Below are 18,972 nucleotides of genomic sequence, written 5' to 3'. Positions count from 1 at the left end.
GGCATAAGTAACTTGTGCTATAAAATTTGTAACAAATGACAGTTCAATGAGGATTTTCCCACAATGCAACAGGTTGTCATTCAAGATGTATATATCACCATACTAATAAACTGTAAAACAAGCCACCAAGAAGTCCATTGAACTCTAAGAACCAATAAAACAAAATAGAACTAGAGATTTGCAACAAAGGTTATTGTGGTTTCTATTTATTGATTTAAAAAAAAATGTTGGCCTAAATATGATTTAAAAAACTTAAATAATAACCAAAATAAGCAGAAATTAGAAATGTTGCCTCAGAAATATTAAACTGAAATATTTTTGAGTTGAGGTACTAACATTATGAACTGAAAATAAATAAAAAATCTATTTAACTAATTTAATCTTATATAGCGACATAAAAAATAAACCTCCACGGTGGAAAAATGCTCGACTTGGGGGCGAACGCTGCGCCTGCAGTGGCCATTTTCAGCCGTGTAAAAACACCTCATGGGACACAGCCCCTAATAAACATGTCTGAAACAATGTAAACTATGATCTCAAAACTCACTCTTAGCAAAGACAGCAGTTCTTTCTTTCTCTCATCGAGGCGAATGTTAGCGGTCCTCCAGCACTCCTGTACATCAGTGAGGTCAGTGTGAAGTAAGGCCTCCGCCTTGGCATCTGCCCACAGGAGTAACTGCCTCCCAGCCTCAACTGTTAAGATATAGCTGCCCTGCTGCCTCTGAAGCACACGCTCCTTCAGCTAAATGGAGAGAAGGACATTTAGTTTACTAGCAATGGGTTTCAGGTGGGTTTACTGCTTTATTTATTTCTACTTTACTGTTGTTTACAGTGTATTTTACAGGACAGTGTGGTGGTGGTGTATTGGTTAGTTAAGCCTTTTTGCACTATTTTGTCTGGCAAAATTCTATATTTCTATACATGGTAATATTACAGTATGTACAATAATAGCATTCATTATTATTCCAAATGTCCCATTCATTCATTTATAAAGCAATAATGCAAAATATAAAAAATAAAACACATATTTGGTGTGTCAATTCATCTGCCATTGGTAGATGTTGAATAATTCTCTTCAAATACTCTTTTTAACAATATTTTCATTTTGAGAATATAATCAATATGCTTACCTGTATGTGATCCAACAATCCTCGGATCTGCTGTAGTGCGACCGTTGGCCCCTGCTGTTGATCTTCTGATTCAACTGATATCTCTTGCAGCCAATGACGTAGCTTTCCTATCAGCTCTGTGTATCGCTGCCATTGGCGAACAAGACTGTCAATAATCCCACGTCTTTGCTGGGCCCGCCTCACCACACCTTGCCACTGGTTACTAAGCAGTGCAAGTTTCAGACCAAAGTCATCCCTGTTGTTTAGATAACAAAACAGAAGAGGTCATTGCCAGGAATGTTAATATACAGCAACAAAAGATCAGAAACAAATCATTGCAGGTTCTGCAATGTTACCTGTCTTCCACCTGTCCCTCATTTAATAGCTGATGTCCATCACTGATGATAGAGGAGAGAATCTGTTGTCGACTGAACATTTCTGCTTGGAACAACTATTCATAAAAAAAGAAAGTTAGAGAAGAGTCATCAACTACAGGGAAGGATTCGACAATGACCCGATATATCATACAATCTACTGTATATTATGATTCTTTGTTAGGGAAAGTTCACCCTAAAATAATAAACATTTTGTCAGCATTTATTAACGCTTATGTCGGCTTAAAACCTTGCGATGAATTTGTTTTCAGTGGATCACAACAGAAGATCTTTTGATAAAATGCCTCAGTGGTTTTATGTCCATACAATGAATGTCAATGGCAGACCGATGTCATTATTTACAGACGTTCTTTTACAATCTTCTTTTGTGTTCTACTATAGAAAGTCATTCAGGTTTGAAGAGTAAATGTAAAAAATAAAATAATTTTCATTTTGAGTTGAAATTGCAATATAATAAAACCATTATGTCTGTCATCACCTCATGTTCTCTCTGCTGTTCTAACAAGCTCTGGTAGTTCCCAGAAATCTCAGCGCCCAGCTTCTCCTCGGTTTGACTGAGGAAGCTTAGCCAAGCATCACACTTCTCCAAGTAGGTCTGTCTTTGCAGGACCTGGGCTTGGAGTTTACTGCAACAACATAGACAAAAACGAACATTGTAAATATCTAGCGAGTAGCAGAGGATTTAAAGACAAACTAAAGTCATTTTTTACCGTAAGATCTACTGAGGATCAATAGAAATCGAGTACCTGAATCTCTCTATTGTACGTGCAGAGTTAGAAGACCAGCTCCTGTTGAGGTTCTGAAGTCGCTTGATTTCATTATCATTGAGGGGAAGCTGATAACCTAACTGATTCAAGCGCTCAAGATCAGGAGAAAGACTGCTCAGCTTCAACATTTGCCCCTGTGGACAAGCATTTATCCTGTAAGAACGTTGACAGCGTACAGAGGTGCTTATTTTTACCAAACAATTTTTCACCTTAAGTTTTTCCATGTGTTGCTGCACAGTTATTATATCAGGGGATTCAGCTGGGTCTGGTTCCTTCAGAACCTTCTCTGCTTCTTCTGCCCAGTGACTCAGAGAATATAACTCCTCATTAAACCTCTCATAGTCCTTAAAACCCGCCTAGAGGAAGGAAAGAAAAACCATTTATTAATAAAAATAAATCAATCTCATTTACATTAGCCACAGGCTTTGGTGATAAGAAAAAGTGTGAAATCAAAACTAAACAAAAGTTGAAAATTGTTTAATGTTCAGTGGTTTGGTTTAAAAAGGTGTTGGTGAGGAAAAGTTCAACTTTGCTTTGAATAATTTATTCCTCTCTGACCTCTAAGAGAGACTGCTGTCTTTGGAGGGCGTGTCCAACCGTTGCCAAGCGCTCAGTGAGTGACAGGTGGTCTGTATGGAAGGTAGTCATGGCAGAGGGGTCCACCTGCTGTCTCAGCTGCCCTGTAAACGTGTTCAGCTGCTGGAGACCAGACTCCGAGGATCCCTCGGCCTTCATCAGCTCCTACAGGAATGCCAGAAAACGTTTATGGGTCAATGACGTGACATGTATTTTTTGTGTCCAAATTCATTATTTTCCTAAAAAGAATTTGAATAAATACATGTCATATATCAAATGGATCTACAATATGTCCTTTATAAGAAACCCTTTTCATTTTATTGAAATTCAATAGATTTTTTGAGTTTTGGTGTTTGAAAGACCAAAAATGTCAGGTGGTGCGACCGTCCGAACATACAAACAGAGAACAAAACTGAGAAATAAATGTTAATTTTCTCAATAAAATTCTTAATAAAATATTTTGTCATGATTTTATGTTAAATTTCTTATATATGAGGGGAAAAATACTCAGTGCTAAATACATTAAATGTATATTATTTTAAATTAATATATGGTCGCACCACCTGACATTTTCTGGGTGGTAAAATCAGAAATCTTGTTTAATAATGAATTAATGCTCCCTAAAATGCTGTAAAACCAATATAAATCAAACACAATACATTTTTTTGGACATAAAAATACATTTTCAAACTGTTTTGCATAAAAAAAAAAATTTTTCTTCTTGAAAATCTTATTTGTCATTGACCCATATACATGTTTACAAAAGGCTACAAAATACATTTCATGTTGTGTTTAAGGGGTCATATGGCACAAATACGTGTTTTTCTATGTCTTTGGTGTGTTATAAGTTGCCCATGCATGCATTAGACATTAAATTGCAGAAATGAAAGTGTCGGAAAAAAAGATGCATTCTATCTAAAAGAGAATGCTCACCCAGACCTGCCTGAAACGCCTCGTGTAACCACACCCCCACATATAAAAGTCAGTTTGTGGTATGGTTTGACTAAGACCACCCACAATTATACGCAAGTAAGGTGGGTGTACCTGTCAGTACAATTGCTTTGGAACATGATTTTCCAAATATGGTAAGAGGCGTTACATTTCCATCACACGCTTGCTGAATTCGACCAATCACTATGCACTGGTTAACTGGTCAATTATACCATATAGTTCTCACTATTCAGAGTGATGAGCTTTGAAAAAATCTGTCAGTTTCAGAGAGGCGGCACAAAGAGGAGATACAAACATGCAAGGTGTGTGGAAAAACAGCGTTTTTGAACCTTAAATCATGTATACACATTGCATTACATCCAAACAAAGTAAAATATTTGTTTAAGCCGTGTCATACGACCCATTTAAATGGATAGTTCAGTCAAAAATGTACTATTTATTCATCCTCATGCAACCTGTCTATGACTCTTTCTTATGTGAAACAAAAAGATATTTTGAGAAATGTCCCAACTGTTTTGTGTCTATACAGTGGAAGTAAGTGGGGCCCCAATATTGTTGAAGCATAAATGTTTATAAAAAAAATTTTTCTTCTGCAGAAGAAAGAAAGCCAAACAGGTTTGTTATGACATGAGAAAATTTGAAGTCCCATTTATTAAAAAGTTTGTTAACTTGTGAATTTGCAATTCAATGAGCGTTTACAAATACAAATGCTTTCTAAACCCACCATGCATTGATGCAACCAGATCTTCACCTCCTGTTCAGTGATGTCCCTGTTGGTGGCGCTCCTGAGTAGATGTTCCACCTGTTCCTCTAGTTTCTGGATGTCGGTGTTGCTTTGAGTATGAAGAGCTTTATAATGTTGCCACAGCTGCAGAAGGTTTTTACTGTTCCTCAGCTGATCTGAGATCTGCTCCAGTAGTGTGTTCCACCTGACAGCACACCAGCAGATGGTAAACGATTTCAATTGAGTAAATACAACATGTTAATCTGTACATTTGAGTAGTTAGTAGTTAAAATAATTTGATATGCTCACCTCAGGTTGACATCACCAAGTGCTGTTTTGAGTGATTCAGTCACTGAAGGATGGGAGTCCTTTAACAGCTGTTGTGTTATGGAGCCGAATTTTCGTAAACTGCTTTCCTGTTTCTCAAGCTCATCTTGTAAACTCTAAAACACACACACAAAGCCATGAATGGTATTAGTTATTCACTACACATAATGGCAATCACTGTAGTTGTACAAAGTTCATCACCAAAAATATTTTTCCTTTTATTATAACGCCATGGTTTCGATCCCACGTCACACAACTGATAAAATGTATACTTTGAATGCATTGTAATTTGGGTTGGATTAAACAGTCTATAAACTGTTATTATGGATACGGTGAAATATATCAAATGTCCCACAGGAAGAAAGATGAGCACCTCAAGATTCTCCACTTGAACCTGCACAGCCTCTGGGGAGCCGGTGAGGAGGCGCAGGCGAGAAATAGTGTAACGCCCCTCCATCAGGTAACCCTGAATCTCATCGTACGCTTGTTTATACACACTCCACTGCTCCAGGATAGACCGAAGACTGACCGTCTGCTGACCGACCTGCAAGAAACAAAAACTTCAGCTGACAAACCGACAAAGGCCTCAACCCATCCACTCTATGTTAATGTAAAATTGTGATGTAAACAATGTAGGCAACAACAACATAAAGTGAAATGCTCTTTTCAAAACCAACCATGTGACCTAGATTGGCCCAGGACTGGTTGAGCCTTTTTATAGTCTCCTTAATGACAGAGCCGGTCTCCCCAGTCTTGTCCTGGATAAGTAAGCATCCTTTCTCTTCACCCTTCTCCAGATCCTTCTCTTTCTCTTTAACTAACACTTCCATTTCCTAGCACAAGGAAACACAATACAGTTTAACATTTTTGAACAATAAAAGAAAGTGAATTCATAAAGTGCACTACAGTACTGTATGTACCGTGTAGTGCACAGTTACAATATTTCTTTTATTCTAGATTTTGGTTTCTTCAGTTTGTTTTCATGATAATTTGAGTGTCATTTTCAGAAATTTAATTAAGAAAACAAGATTGTAATTACATTCTGTCCTTTAGCCTAAATTTTGGTTTATTGTTTATTCTCTTTAAAAAAAATGGATCTTTCATTTTTTTAAATATATATAAAAAAAAGCATTGTTACGTCCAAATTGATTATGACTCACAATAGTCTAAGACGTAATTTTAAACTTCACGTTGTCATAGATTTTTATCATGTCACATTTTATTATTATGTCATAATTGTCTATCTTCTAAAAAATAATTTAACAGAAAGAGAAAGTAAGGACTTTTATTCCCTTCACCAATAGTTTTTACAATGCGGTTCAGGGCTTCCGTAATATTTATATATAGGTATTTTATATAGGTATTGATTTCAGTTCTGGTTAAAGTTTTTATTTTTTTTATTAATATTTCCAGTTAATAATTGTAGTGCCTAAACAAAATGTTAATTTCTTCTCCAGTTCTTCAAATAATATTTAAGCCTATATTTTATTTGATTTCAATTAATAGAACTGTTTTACTAGTTTAAGTTTTAGTAAACTGTAATAACCATGAAGCATAACAACTATTAGGTTTCTTAACATTTTACCGAGCGTAGTATCTACCTGACAGTCCTTGAGTGCATTCTGGGCTGAGGAAACATCTTCAATCCTGTGTTTCTTCTTCAATTTCTCTTCCTGTACACTGAACCAAGTTGTCAAGGTCTGGACCACGCTTTCATACTCCAACCAGCTTCCGAGAAGACCCTCTAAAACCTGAATCTGTGAATCACATAACACACCAGTTTTAAGGAAGATGCAAATGAAAATATTATGACGTGTACATTGATAAAAGTTGTAAGAAGTTTTTTCACAGGCATGGCTGACCTTTTCTGTAACACGTCCCTGCAATATATGCCAGCGCCGGTTCATGGCCCCAAGACGTTCAGCAAAGTCTGTTTTGTCACTGCGCTTCCCTTCCACATCCTGACTGCTGATCTGCAGAACCGACTGATTCACAAAGTCCACCGTCAGTTGCTTGCATGACAGGTCAATCTGAAAACCCTGTTTGGAGGACAATGAGAGGGGTAAATACAGACAAGCAAAACACTGAGCTAGCAATTAAAACATTAAAAAAAAGGACTATTCCACTTTTCTCATACCTTGTATTTCTGAAGATACATTTGCACAACTTCTGATCCCACTGCCCCAATGATCTTCTGTTCATCTTCTTTGATTATGTTCTCCATGAGGGATATCCAGCTCATGAGTTCAGTTATTGCATGACGGGACGGCAGCTTCTCCATCTGCAGCTGTAGGTCACAACACGAATAAAACATTTAGCACCTTGTTAAACTGGGAATCTGAACCATCCCAATCTAAGTCATCATACCTGGTGGAGCTTCTCCTGGACTACTGGGATACGTGCGAGAAGATCAGCCCATTGCGTTTCTATCTGGGCCAAATTTGCCCGGAGTGTTGCCGTGTCCACTTTCTTTAACCGGAGAAGCTGGTTTCCTTGGCTCTGAACTGAGGCACGCAAAGACGACTTGGCATCCACCTCCTTGGAGAACTCCTGCAGATATATGGATGAGGTCATGTAGAGTGTTTCGAAGAATCAATGTTGGTTAAATAATCTAACTAACAAACAGTATTTGTTTGAGGTTCTTACCAGGAATGCATGAAGATGATCTCTTACAGTTTCCAGCTCTTGAGGAACTGTAACGGACTGAGTGCTCCAGAACTCCAGACGGTCTAGTGCTGAACTCAGCCACTGCCTAAGCTCAGCCGACTCACTTTGGTACCTAAAATAAGATTTACAGAGACGTGATATGGATATAGAGATGTGTATACTGTATATAATATTTTGTGTATTTGTGAGGGTAGACAGAAGCACAAGTAGTAAGCAGTCAGATGTTGAGACCTGATCCAGTGTTTAAGGGTGGAGTCCAGACGCTGTAGCTCTTTATTAATCTTAGTTGTGGTACTGAGCCAGTGGTCTCCCAGCTGGTTGAGTTGAGTCTCCAGTTCTGAGCAGGACACATGTAAGAGAAGCCTCTTTTCATCATCCAACAACTTGTACAACTGCTGCTGCCGCTCAGACAGACTGGACTTCAGACGCTGAAATGAGACATATACAACATCGGAGAGATCACACAATAGGTAATGTCAAATTTACTTAAAATCTAGCCTCAAGGTATAGTTTATTATTAGGAAACATGTTTTAAAGCTCCGATGTGCATTTTTTGGAGAATCTATTGACACAAACGCAATATAAATATATATATATATATATATATATATAAAAGTTTGGTTCCAAAATTAGATAACATCCTTTTTTAAATTTGTCAAAAATCCTGTTTTTTTTTGTGCATACCAATTCATATAAATAAAACAGCAGTTGGTTTGTTTTGATTTAAGCCATAATAACTAAAAAATACAGCTAACTAACACAAAATACCCCAATAAAAACATGATAACATAATAAAAAAAAGATTTTTGAAAATGATCATATATTAGAACCAAACTCTTCATAAACATTATATATATATATATAACAACTAATATCTTCAGAGGTGTATAAAGACATTAAATAATGAAGTTTTTTTATAACCTTAGAATTAACGATATCTATCTACATTATGTCCCCTTACATGGAATTCGCCATGTTGTTTAAGCCCTAAATTGACAATCTACTCCACAGAGCACTTTCGTAAATATGTTATCTACTTCGGCAAAGAAGCGGAAAAGTGGCGGTTTCTTCTGTTCTGTGTCATCCACAAAGTGCTTGAAAAGGGAGGGGTGGGGTGAGCCATTGGTATGATTCACAACCTCACCAGTTGATGCCGCAATTCATTTTACACAGTGAACCTTTGACTACAAATAACAATTCATGACTAAATAATAAATGACTAAATATTAAAGACAGCTGACATGTATTGTACTGTGTAAAATTTACAAAACACAAAACGTTCACGGGCATTTATTGGATAATTATCAAGGAATATTACAGCATATCAAGGGATATGGGCTTGTTTTATTATAGCAATTCACAGAAAAAAAAGCTGACAGGAAATAAAACATACTTTAACGACAATTTTATTAATTGTATTTTAGGATTTTGTCTATTATAATTTTTTTGTTGATATTCTTGTCTCGTTATATTTTGTTACCACAACTCTATACGTTTTTTGCCAAAGCTTAGCTTCAAGTTACACACCAGCTACGCAACATTAATACAAATTCTTTCATATTTATTAGTATATCTGAATATAAAGCAAAGTTAATTCTCCATAACTGGATATCAATTTTGAAAACTACTGCATACTACGTAAAAAGTACAGACTTCTTGCTACTTATTAATTCTTTCAAACATTTGTTTTATTTATATCCCATTTATATTTTACATTTGTTATAAAACAAAAAAACACTGTTGGATTACGGTACAATGTACAGTGTGTTTGCGAGAATGTCTATGTGTAGATGCTATACCTGGTACAGAGTGATTCTCTCTCTCATTCTGTCTTCTGTCTCTTCCACCAGGCCCACGTTGGGGATGCCACTCTCTACAGCCTCCAGCTGCTTGTACAGGTCTTGATAATCAGCTGCCAAATTCCGCCACCACTGGTGCCCAAAACACACAACAGTCATTCAGTTTTCTTTTTCAGCCCTTTTAAGCCTGGCGTTATTAATGAAAACACAAAGTCACCTCCAGGATGCTCTCCAGCTCCACTCCTCGTTTATGGGCCTGTTTTAGTACAGACTGAGCCTGGGTGACAGTTTCATCAAGGCTTTGAACCTCTCTTTGCACCACCAACCCACTGACCTGCCTGAAGAAGGCCTGTGTCAGCACGACATGTGTCTCCAACCCCTGGAAAAACTCCTGCAGGAGAATGTAAAGTTTTTTTAAATACAAACACAATACATTCAATTTGTTAAAAAGCAAAGAAACAGAAGGAATGAAACACAAAAAGAGAGTATTACCTTGTGTTTATCTAAAAGGATCTGAACCTCAATCACAGAGCTCACTTTCATCTTCTGATCTGCTGCCATTTTGTCCTGGGCTGTGTCTACCAGATCTATCAGGTCCTGCAGAGCTCTCTCATACTGAGCCTTTAGAACCAACGTCTGGTTTAGACCGCTTCGCTTAGAGCCCACCATCTCCACCAGCTCTTCATAAGCATCCTACATAAAAGAACATGGTTTAGTTATATGATCATGTAAAAAACAAAAGCATAAAAACAAGAATTGTTGTAAAACCTGTAGTTTCAGCAGCTCTTGAGTGCACAGCTGGTTAGGCTGCAGTGTCTCTCCTCTACTTTTCATCTCAGAAACTTTCTGCTCAAACTCCCTCAGACTGTCCTCCGCTTCAGCTAGAATCTGTGAATTACAGACACTTCATTCATCTTATTGTTTAGACAAATTATATGATAATCTAAACGCTTCGATGGGATTCGTATGACAGGGTAAGAAATATAATAAGAGTTTGGAGGCCTCTGAATCTGACCTCCATCTGTTTGGAGGCGGGCCGATCCATCGCTGCGTTCATTTTCTGGGAAAGCTGGAACTTTGAATCGCTAAGCGCAGTGAGCAGGAGCCTCAAATCGGTCTGACAAAAACGCAAAGAAAAAGAGAAAAACAGATGAAAGTGTATCTATAAGGATTTAAATATGAAACAGAAGCAACATACCTAAGAAGACTTACCTGGAAAGCGTTGAGTTCCTGCAACTTTTCTTTCATATTGTCACATCGCTCCTCCAACACTGAATTCATCAGCTTCAGTCTTCCCTCTAAACCATCTAACACCTCCTCAACTAAAACATCTCCTTCACCTTCATCCCAAAGCCGCTCTTTTCTTCCAAGCACCTCTAGACTTCTACACACCTCCTCGTTGATATTCTTTACTTCCTTACTCAAACCCTGAAGAGACGAGCCAAAATTAGAAGTGAGACAGGACAAGAAAAGTTGAGACAAGAAGAGTCCTTGTTTTTATAAAAAAATTGACTAAAATATAGAGCCGTCAATCCGATTAATCGCGATTAATCGATTCCAAAATAAGTGTTTGTGTTTACATTGTATATTTATGTGTATTTATAAATGAACACATATAATTTAATTTTTTGATAATATAACACATTTTAACATATACAGTATACTTTTATACATTTATATTTAATTATAATTTATATGTATAACGTGTGCAAATAAATGTATATTACACATATTTCCTAAATATCTTGTGTATGTTATACATACATATACATTTAAACGCCAAAAACACATATTACATTTATTTTGGAATCGATTAATCGCAATTAATCGATTTGACAGCACGACTAAAACACAATGTGAAATGCATGTCTCACCTCTAAATGGCCCAAGTGAGTTTCTGAGTCATCGGATAGTAGCATTGGACCAGATATGAGCTCATTCTCAGCACCATCCAGCCATGAGGAAGCTGATGACACAGCCTCATAAAGAACATTCTCAAGAGCATGAACACGCTTGCTGTCAGCGCCCCCTTCCTGTCGGGAGGACATGAATGAACAACCAAATCTGACTTCATTGACTACATTCACACTAAACACGTGTAAAGGTAAAATTTCAAATGTTGCAGTACCTGAGGCAGGTCCTCCAGCTCTTGGTTGAATCCTTCAAACAGACTTCTGGGTGACAGGATGTCCTCTGTCATTGGTTCACCTCTGAAAACCCCACAAGGGCTGGACACTGGCTGGTACACCTATGAGAACACATTCAGATCCTTATTTAAGTAACAAATCTTCGTGAACTTGGGCTGTGAAAGTGACAACAATACAACCTATCATATGAAATGGTGTGGATGTTGTTTACCGTGTTACACGTCACCTGCTCCATCGTGTTGAGTGAAAGCTTGAGTTTGTTGCTGAGGTCTTTGCTCATGTTCTCCCATCTGACTCTCATCTGATCCTTTGAGCTCATGTTCTCAGGCCAGTGATCATCATCCAGTTCTGATTGATCTGTGGGAGAACTATGGAGAACAGAAAAAAATCTCATTAGGTTTGTTTAGTCTGTAAAGTGTCCACTTGCTCTTTTTAGTACAATTATGCAAAAATTTGTGTAATGTGATATTTGCATAAAAAATATAAGCAAGACAAATAAATGCAAAAAAATTCCACAACATACAGAGAAACTTTTCTGAAAGTTCTGGCATAAATTTGAAGGAACAGAAGTAGAAAAAGTGGATGAGTTAGTGTAAAAGGACTCACCACTCTCCATTCGCTGTTGTTCTCTTTGATATAATCTCCTCTCCTCTACATGCTACAGACTGGAGTAACCTCTTCTGTTCGCCGAGCTGCTCCTCCAACTCCTTTATTACATGTGAGAGCTGATGTAAACAACTAACCTCCAAGTCAAGTGCAAAGGCTATTTACTCAAATGCAAGTATCCGTGTTTTATGAAGCATGTAATGTAAGTACTAGCTTTCATGTTTTTACATGTTACTGCTTTGGAGTATTTAAGACGCTTTACCTTCTGTCTTTGGACTGTGTCTTGGTGCTGCTGGTTGCGTGTGGATCGTGCTTGACTGAGCCAGTCCATCATATTGGGGCTCTGAGACAGAGACGAGTCTGATTCAATATCTCCTGCTCCTGTAGTGACCCCTTAAAGGAAAGACAAAGGTAAGTTAAAGATGAACCTTTTAACATGCACAGGGCCCATGGAAAGTACATATTTATTGTCTGCATTTTTATTACCTTTGTTTTACAACATTATTAAATCAACTGTCAAAAACTATGCATCATTTAAAAGCTAAAACACTCAATATTTGTGTTCTGAACTTGTTTTTGCAAGCAATAAAATACTTGTTTCTATTACTTTACAGGTCATTTAAGATTTTCTTTTGATAGATTTTTAATATTTATTTTTATACACTGCACTCACTCACAAAAATATGAAATAATGTAGTGCTGAGCATAAAAAAATCTAGACTGCACAAGATTTATACATTTTCATTAAAATGTCAGGCCTGAAAATTAATTTTTTAATTGTTTGGAAACACCTAAAAACATTAAATATTTTAAATGTACATTTACCTTATTTTCCTTGTTCAAAAAGCAAATATTTTTAAACATGAACCAGCCTAAATCTCTTAGATTTGAGAGTAGATAATATAAAATGTACTTGGCTTCAAATTATTTGATGCACAAAAGAACATTACATAAATACGTCATGTTTGGTTCGCTTGTTTTATAGAATGTGCCCAAACTATAAACCTATGTAGAAACCCCTTTTGAAAAAATACAAATTAAAAAAACAAAATAAATAAATGCAAAAAATTCTTTCAATTTAGGTCAAAGTTTAGACACAGCTGAGAAATAGCAGAAAACCCAAATGAGAATGCATTATGTCATGACAGATACATTTACACAAGCAGAGCGAAAATTTCCAGACACACACCACCATTTCTAAAAGCTCTTTGTTTTAGACATTTGCTGTTGAAGCGCAATGGAACATCTTTCTCAACAATGAACAGCGCTTGCCTTTTTGCTTGTTCTATGGAACAAAGCATCCGTTTGTTTGTCTATTTTAGCATTTGTGTTGGTGGTTCTTATAAAGCGCCATATTCTGTATTCTGAGCAATTTTTGATATTTTACCTAACTATTTAAAATGGATATTCTTATTTTAAATGTATGTATTATAGTTGGAGTTGGTGTTGCTCACCTGTATGTGGGTCTGTTTGTCCTGTAGGATTCTCTGTAGCTCCAGCAGGCTGGATTTAAGGCTGTACAGTTTGAAGGAAAGCTGCTCAGCATCGCTCCGTGTACCGCCTTTCCCCTCCATGAGTAAACTCTCACTGTGTACTGACAGCTCAGACAGACACAACACCTTCTGCTCGATCTCTAGTAACATGTTCTAAACCAGCAACAAGAGATTGAAAATAATTAGCGATACATTTAAGTCATTTTTACAGTTTTATCCAAAATCTCCAGCTATATTTTTCAGTATCTCTATTTATAAGGAACTGAAGACTTTAAGCTTCAAGAAGTTATCTTTGTTTATCATCATTGTCCAAAATTGCCATGAAGATATATTCTTAATAAAAGCCTATACATAACTTTCTTTTATAGATATAATTATTATTACTAATAAATGATAAAAGTATTGATTATTGATCTAGCGACTGACTATAAACAATACAAGCACAACCACAACACAAGGTGTAAGAAGTTGCAAATAGACGTTGATAGGACACAAGTGTGTGCGTGTCTACAGTGACTGACTCTTCGTAAGATCCTTAGACGGGCCTTCAGACATCTAAACCCTTACCATATCACAGCAGAACACAGGTACACTAATCCAAACTACACTAGTTAGTATAGAGTGCTCTGCAGATATGTAGGACAGCTAAAGCTGGATAGAGCTTCATTGTTAAGAGAGCCGACAGCATTCAACAGTGAGGACTGGAAAAACATTAACAGCAGTCAGCGGAGGGTCAGGGCCACCCTGGATTTTCACAAAGAGTTTAATTATCAGGTTAAAAGTCAACCTGATCCCTACAACCCTCTAATCAAAACACAAAAAACGTGTTAGTGTGCGAGTCTCCTTGAAGGAATGTAGACATGCTCTGATGACTGCAGAGGATAAAGAAACCCCTAATCCTACTGACCAACAGATCCGGACAAAAGCACACAGTTTATCAGGTTTACTTTAGCCCACTCTGGTGAATTCAGACATGATACCGTAAAACTAAAGGAAAGCTACACAGCAACATGTATAATACAGATTTAGGACTTTCTTTTTAATGAATCTGTGCTGGTAACGTTTAATTACATTTGTTTGAATTTTGTCCAGTAAGATAAGTGGTCCACTATAAAACACCACAATTCAGCTTGATTCTCTAAAAATAAACAACTCTTTAATAATAGAACAAACAGTGTCATCATAGCAAGGCCGGGACTTTTACCTGGCAGTCAATCAGCTGCTCCTCCATGTCCATATCCTGTGGGTGTGGCTGTAGGGTGGAGCTTAGTGTGGCTCGTGTGCTCAGCAGCCAGTTGTCAAGCTCCTCTGCTTCGCTATGGTAACGCTGCAGCGCTTGTTCCTGACGCTGTTCCTCTAACTGCTCACTCAAGCGCTCCTGCGGGTCGGAGAACGCAAAAAATAAGGCTGTCAGAATCCGTCAAGTGATCTGGTCAAAGGTGTGTTTTGGAACGAAGCTCAAACATTGACCCACAATCTGGTGATACGCCATCAACAACCTAAGACATTATTTTAATTGAGTTAACCAGACATTTGTGTGGTACAAGACGCAAGTGTAGTGGGACCAACCTGTTATATTTGTGTTTTAAATATGTATTCAAACTGGACTTTAATACAACTACGAATGAAACTGACACTGAGTCAACAGGGAGTTCTCAAGAGGGCCAAAATAATCATTTAAACAGAATAAAACAAAGCAGTGATATAAGCATTAAAATGTGAACTGACAGATTTAACTTTTACTTCTATTATTCTTTCTTTGACTTTGTCTAGGTGTGTCTAAGGCTTGGTGCATGATTTGGAATTAATAGTATTAAACAGGATGTAAAACGGGCAACGCAACTACAAATACTATTTATCATAACCTGTCATCGAACACCTTTTATTAATAGTAAACAAATAAAACAAATAGTAAAACAACTATGAAACACAAAACAACTTAAAGGGGTGATTTCTTGAAATATAAATTTTTCCATGTTTAAATGCTAAATCGGGTCACTTCTGCATCTGCCATCTTAGAGAACGTTAAAACGCAAATCATCAACTTTTTACATGTGAGCCAATCTTTGCATTCTGTGAGAAAAGGAGCGCTTCAGAAATCACATCCTTAATGACGTAAAAAGTCGTTCTTATTATAAAATATCCACCCCTTGTTCTGAACGTGTCCAGCCATTGCGCCGTTGCCATTTTTGTTTTCGCAAGTGTGAAGTTCCAACACCAGGGCAAAATTAGCAAAGCTTACGAACTGTTCTGATGTTGGCTGTAAAGCTCAACACAGAACAATGTTCCCAGTCTCACGAGAGACAAGAGATCAATGGATTTATTTAGTTTTCAATGAAAATCATCCACACTGAATGAGGCAAAGCTGTAAATAAAGACATTGTAAGTACCTGTATTTTTAAAGTAAGACCCCAGGGACCTGTGCCAACTTTAAAGTAGATAAAATGTCACTGTGACACGTTTGTCCGTTCACTATTACAAAGCAAAAATCACCCCTTTAAATACAGAATAAACATTTCCCACTATTTAAATAATGCCTTCTCACCTCCAGAAGCTGCCGCTTGCCGGAGGCCTTCATGTGGATGGTTGCCATCCGCTCTCCCAGTACAGTGAGAGTAGACTGAAGGGCCAGCTGGTCGCCAGTATCTGCCTCTAAACTCTCCTCATCCATCTGCAGCTCCTGAGAAAAAGAGGCCTGAATCGCAATGATCTCATCCTGAAGCATCAGGATCTCATCCATCAGAGCCTTCAAAAACACAACAACAACTCATGTCACTATTTATAACTATTGATAACTGCTGTGCATGTAGATCAGTGAGCATTGCGTTAACAATGCAAGGTTGTGGGTTCGATCCCATGGGGTTGCATATACCTAAGTATAAATGTATAGGATAATCCAATGTAGTCTTTGGAAGAAAGCGTCTGCCAAATGCATAAATGTAAATGTAAAAGAAATGAAAAAGGTAATGCTACAGCAAATTAAAGGTAAACTATTAAACATGACTTTAAAATAGTAAATGTTGTGATGTTGATATCAGTCAGGGTTGAAGTTTATTTGGGATCTAGCTTTAGTGTTTCAACAGATGCCCTGTATCTCTCACCTGGTGGGCGGCCATCTGGCTCTCTGGGCTCTTGCTTGGCTCTAACCCCTCATTTAGTGCCGTTTCGATGGACTCCATCTTTGTCGAGACAGACTGCAGGGTCTCCTGATAATGCTGCTGTCTCTCCAGAGCTTCATAAAGACTCCTCTGCTTCTCACTGATCTGAAAAGAAATGCATGTCTTAACCAGCGTAAAAGGATGTGGTTTGTTTCTAGTAATGCGAGATGGATCTATGCAAATTACCACGTTCTTCAAAGTCTCCCATGAGCGCTGAAGGTCGTCCAGGTTGTCCGAGGCCGACGACTCCATGGATGGGTCATACAGCTCCTGTAGAGGAGCTCTGCTAAGAGGGGCTCGACCTGAAATCTGTAGAAAAAAAGCAACTGTTATCAACAACTGTGACTGTATGTGCGTTCAGCCATGAATAATAAACCAAACTTTGCTAATCCTCTAAAAATACAGAAAACAGTAGCGATACTACTGCGTGTTGTGCATCTGTGAAGGCATGTTTCACGATGTTGCTTGAAATCAGCGTGCACATTTACACAGTAACTTGGTTACGCCACAACGACGAACAACGATGTGGTTGATGATCTGTTTGCCAGATGCTAAAACACACACAGCCTAAGCAAAACATCTTTGTCACTTCCAGAGCCCCTTTGATCAAATCAGGGTTCTGCAGGCTATTCATTACATCAATGCCGTATGTGCATTAGTGTTGGGAACTAACTACATTTATTTTTTATGTAACTTATCTGTCGTAGGTAGCATGCCAGTTGTTCAGCTGCTCTGTTTTTGTTTTTCAACTTTGTTAAACAAGCTAATTTGTTTTGACAAGCACAAAGGAACCTACCAAATGCAGATTTGTTAACCTTGAAAAGTTATGTTTATACATTATTAAGGCTCTGACTGCAAAAAAATTAACTATTAATGCTGTTTTCTAAATTTCACTTTTAATGTTCTCAGCTTTGTTAGTACAAAATAATATTTTATTACTGACTTGTGGTTTGGCAAACTGCTTTCTAAAATAGTTACATGATTGAACCTGTAGCTTATTGTAGAAATATGAGACTGTAAAAGTTGTTGTTTGGTGTTTTAATGTCGGGCACAAGTACACAATACGTTTGTAGCATTATAAGAAAAATATTAAAATATTCACATTATAGAGATTTAAATAATAGTTTTCTATTTTTACATAGGCATTTAAACGAGTGTATTACATACATTGCTTTTCCAGGGCTAATAAACCCAACTGTATTCCATGAGCGTGGGAACCCTTAGACAAACATTCCTATTCAAATCGATACATGTGCAGAGGCTGCCGTGAGAAATTGATCGGTTAAGTTTAAAGTGTGTTAGTTAGACAGGTTGATTAAATGTTAGTGAGTTAGTGAGGTGCGGTTGGTACCTGAGAAGTGTCAGCGTTAGGCCCGGGTGAGGGGGATCTGCAGCCCAGGGGAGAGGAGACCTCACTGTTGGTGCCCTCCTCACCGGACTCCTCTGTTACCGGGGAGAGTAGAGTATGACAACGGCCGGCTGTCATCTGACCATTTATTAGAGCCAAAGAGAGATCGAGAGAGAGAGAGAGAGAGACAATGAAACTAAGCAGAAAGTCCAGCACCAAGAGAAGATTTGAGAAAACAAGAACAGTGATAAAGAAATTCAGGAGCCTGAAGAATGTTGTGGGCTTTTCACACTGATATTCAAAACCAAGATATCCTGGGATATCTTGTTCTATATCGCTGTCCTTCAGAAAAAAATATTTTTATCATTACTATTAGACACCCTTTATGTTTGTCACTGAGTGCTGCAAATTTACAATACATCCAAAAGTGCTTGTCACCTTTGACAACATAATATTAAATGATTTAAAAAGTAAAGTGTCTTTTCCATTCCCTAAAAAAACAAGAATTTGGACATCCAAGGTTTCGGAAAGGCAGTAACAATCCGTTTTAATTGTGCTTACATCACCTTATCTTCAGTCAGGTTTCACCCTGTGCATTTGAAAACCCAGAAAAATGTTGAAATATATATATTTTAAGGTGAAATACTATTCAAATGGACATTGTGTGACGAACATGGAGGTTTCAACACATGCTTGTCTAATGTCTATCCGTGGAAATGTCTTCGAAACATATTTGCCGCAAATATTCAATAGTTTACGCTTGTTCCAAAACAGCTTTCTGTGACTATACATTGCCCATTTTCAACAAGGTAAACACAGAGGCAGTTTATGAGGAAGCTTGTGATGGTTTATGTTGCTAAACATTTGAGCACCGCGTCATCAAACAATGTACACCTTTGCCACAG

The 18,972-nt window shown here is 37.5% G+C and overlaps 1 protein-coding gene across 1 annotated transcript in view; it reads right to left on the bottom strand.

Moving 5' to 3' along the window:
• LOC130434061 (nesprin-1-like) overlaps nt 1–18,972 on the bottom strand; it is a 77,202-nt gene that overhangs the window by 16,923 nt on the left and 41,307 nt on the right. Inside the window, 35 exon segments of the mRNA XM_056763938.1 lie at nt 548–742; nt 1,131–1,365; nt 1,466–1,560; nt 1,983–2,130; nt 2,251–2,405; nt 2,481–2,627; nt 2,830–3,012; nt 4,523–4,727; nt 4,832–4,965; nt 5,223–5,393; nt 5,527–5,682; nt 6,451–6,606; nt 6,712–6,888; nt 6,987–7,136; nt 7,217–7,399; nt 7,496–7,628; nt 7,748–7,944; nt 9,316–9,447; nt 9,533–9,706; nt 9,808–10,008; nt 10,084–10,203; nt 10,331–10,432; nt 10,528–10,743; nt 11,190–11,348; nt 11,444–11,563; nt 11,689–11,830; nt 12,069–12,169; nt 12,331–12,443; nt 12,446–12,461; nt 13,523–13,714; nt 14,766–14,939; nt 16,107–16,307; nt 16,663–16,824; nt 16,906–17,028; nt 18,071–18,205. Coding sequence (XP_056619916.1) covers nt 548–742; nt 1,131–1,365; nt 1,466–1,560; nt 1,983–2,130; nt 2,251–2,405; nt 2,481–2,627; nt 2,830–3,012; nt 4,523–4,727; nt 4,832–4,965; nt 5,223–5,393; nt 5,527–5,682; nt 6,451–6,606; nt 6,712–6,888; nt 6,987–7,136; nt 7,217–7,399; nt 7,496–7,628; nt 7,748–7,944; nt 9,316–9,447; nt 9,533–9,706; nt 9,808–10,008; nt 10,084–10,203; nt 10,331–10,432; nt 10,528–10,743; nt 11,190–11,348; nt 11,444–11,563; nt 11,689–11,830; nt 12,069–12,169; nt 12,331–12,443; nt 12,446–12,461; nt 13,523–13,714; nt 14,766–14,939; nt 16,107–16,307; nt 16,663–16,824; nt 16,906–17,028; nt 18,071–18,205 — 5,403 coding nt within the window.

Source organism: Triplophysa dalaica, chromosome 13, assembly GCF_015846415.1.
Source record: "Triplophysa dalaica isolate WHDGS20190420 chromosome 13, ASM1584641v1, whole genome shotgun sequence".
In the NCBI taxonomy this organism is placed as follows: domain Eukaryota; kingdom Metazoa; phylum Chordata; class Actinopteri; order Cypriniformes; family Nemacheilidae; genus Triplophysa; species Triplophysa dalaica.
Note: the sequence above shows the minus strand (reverse complement) of the source record. Positions and strands in the feature narration are given on the sequence as shown.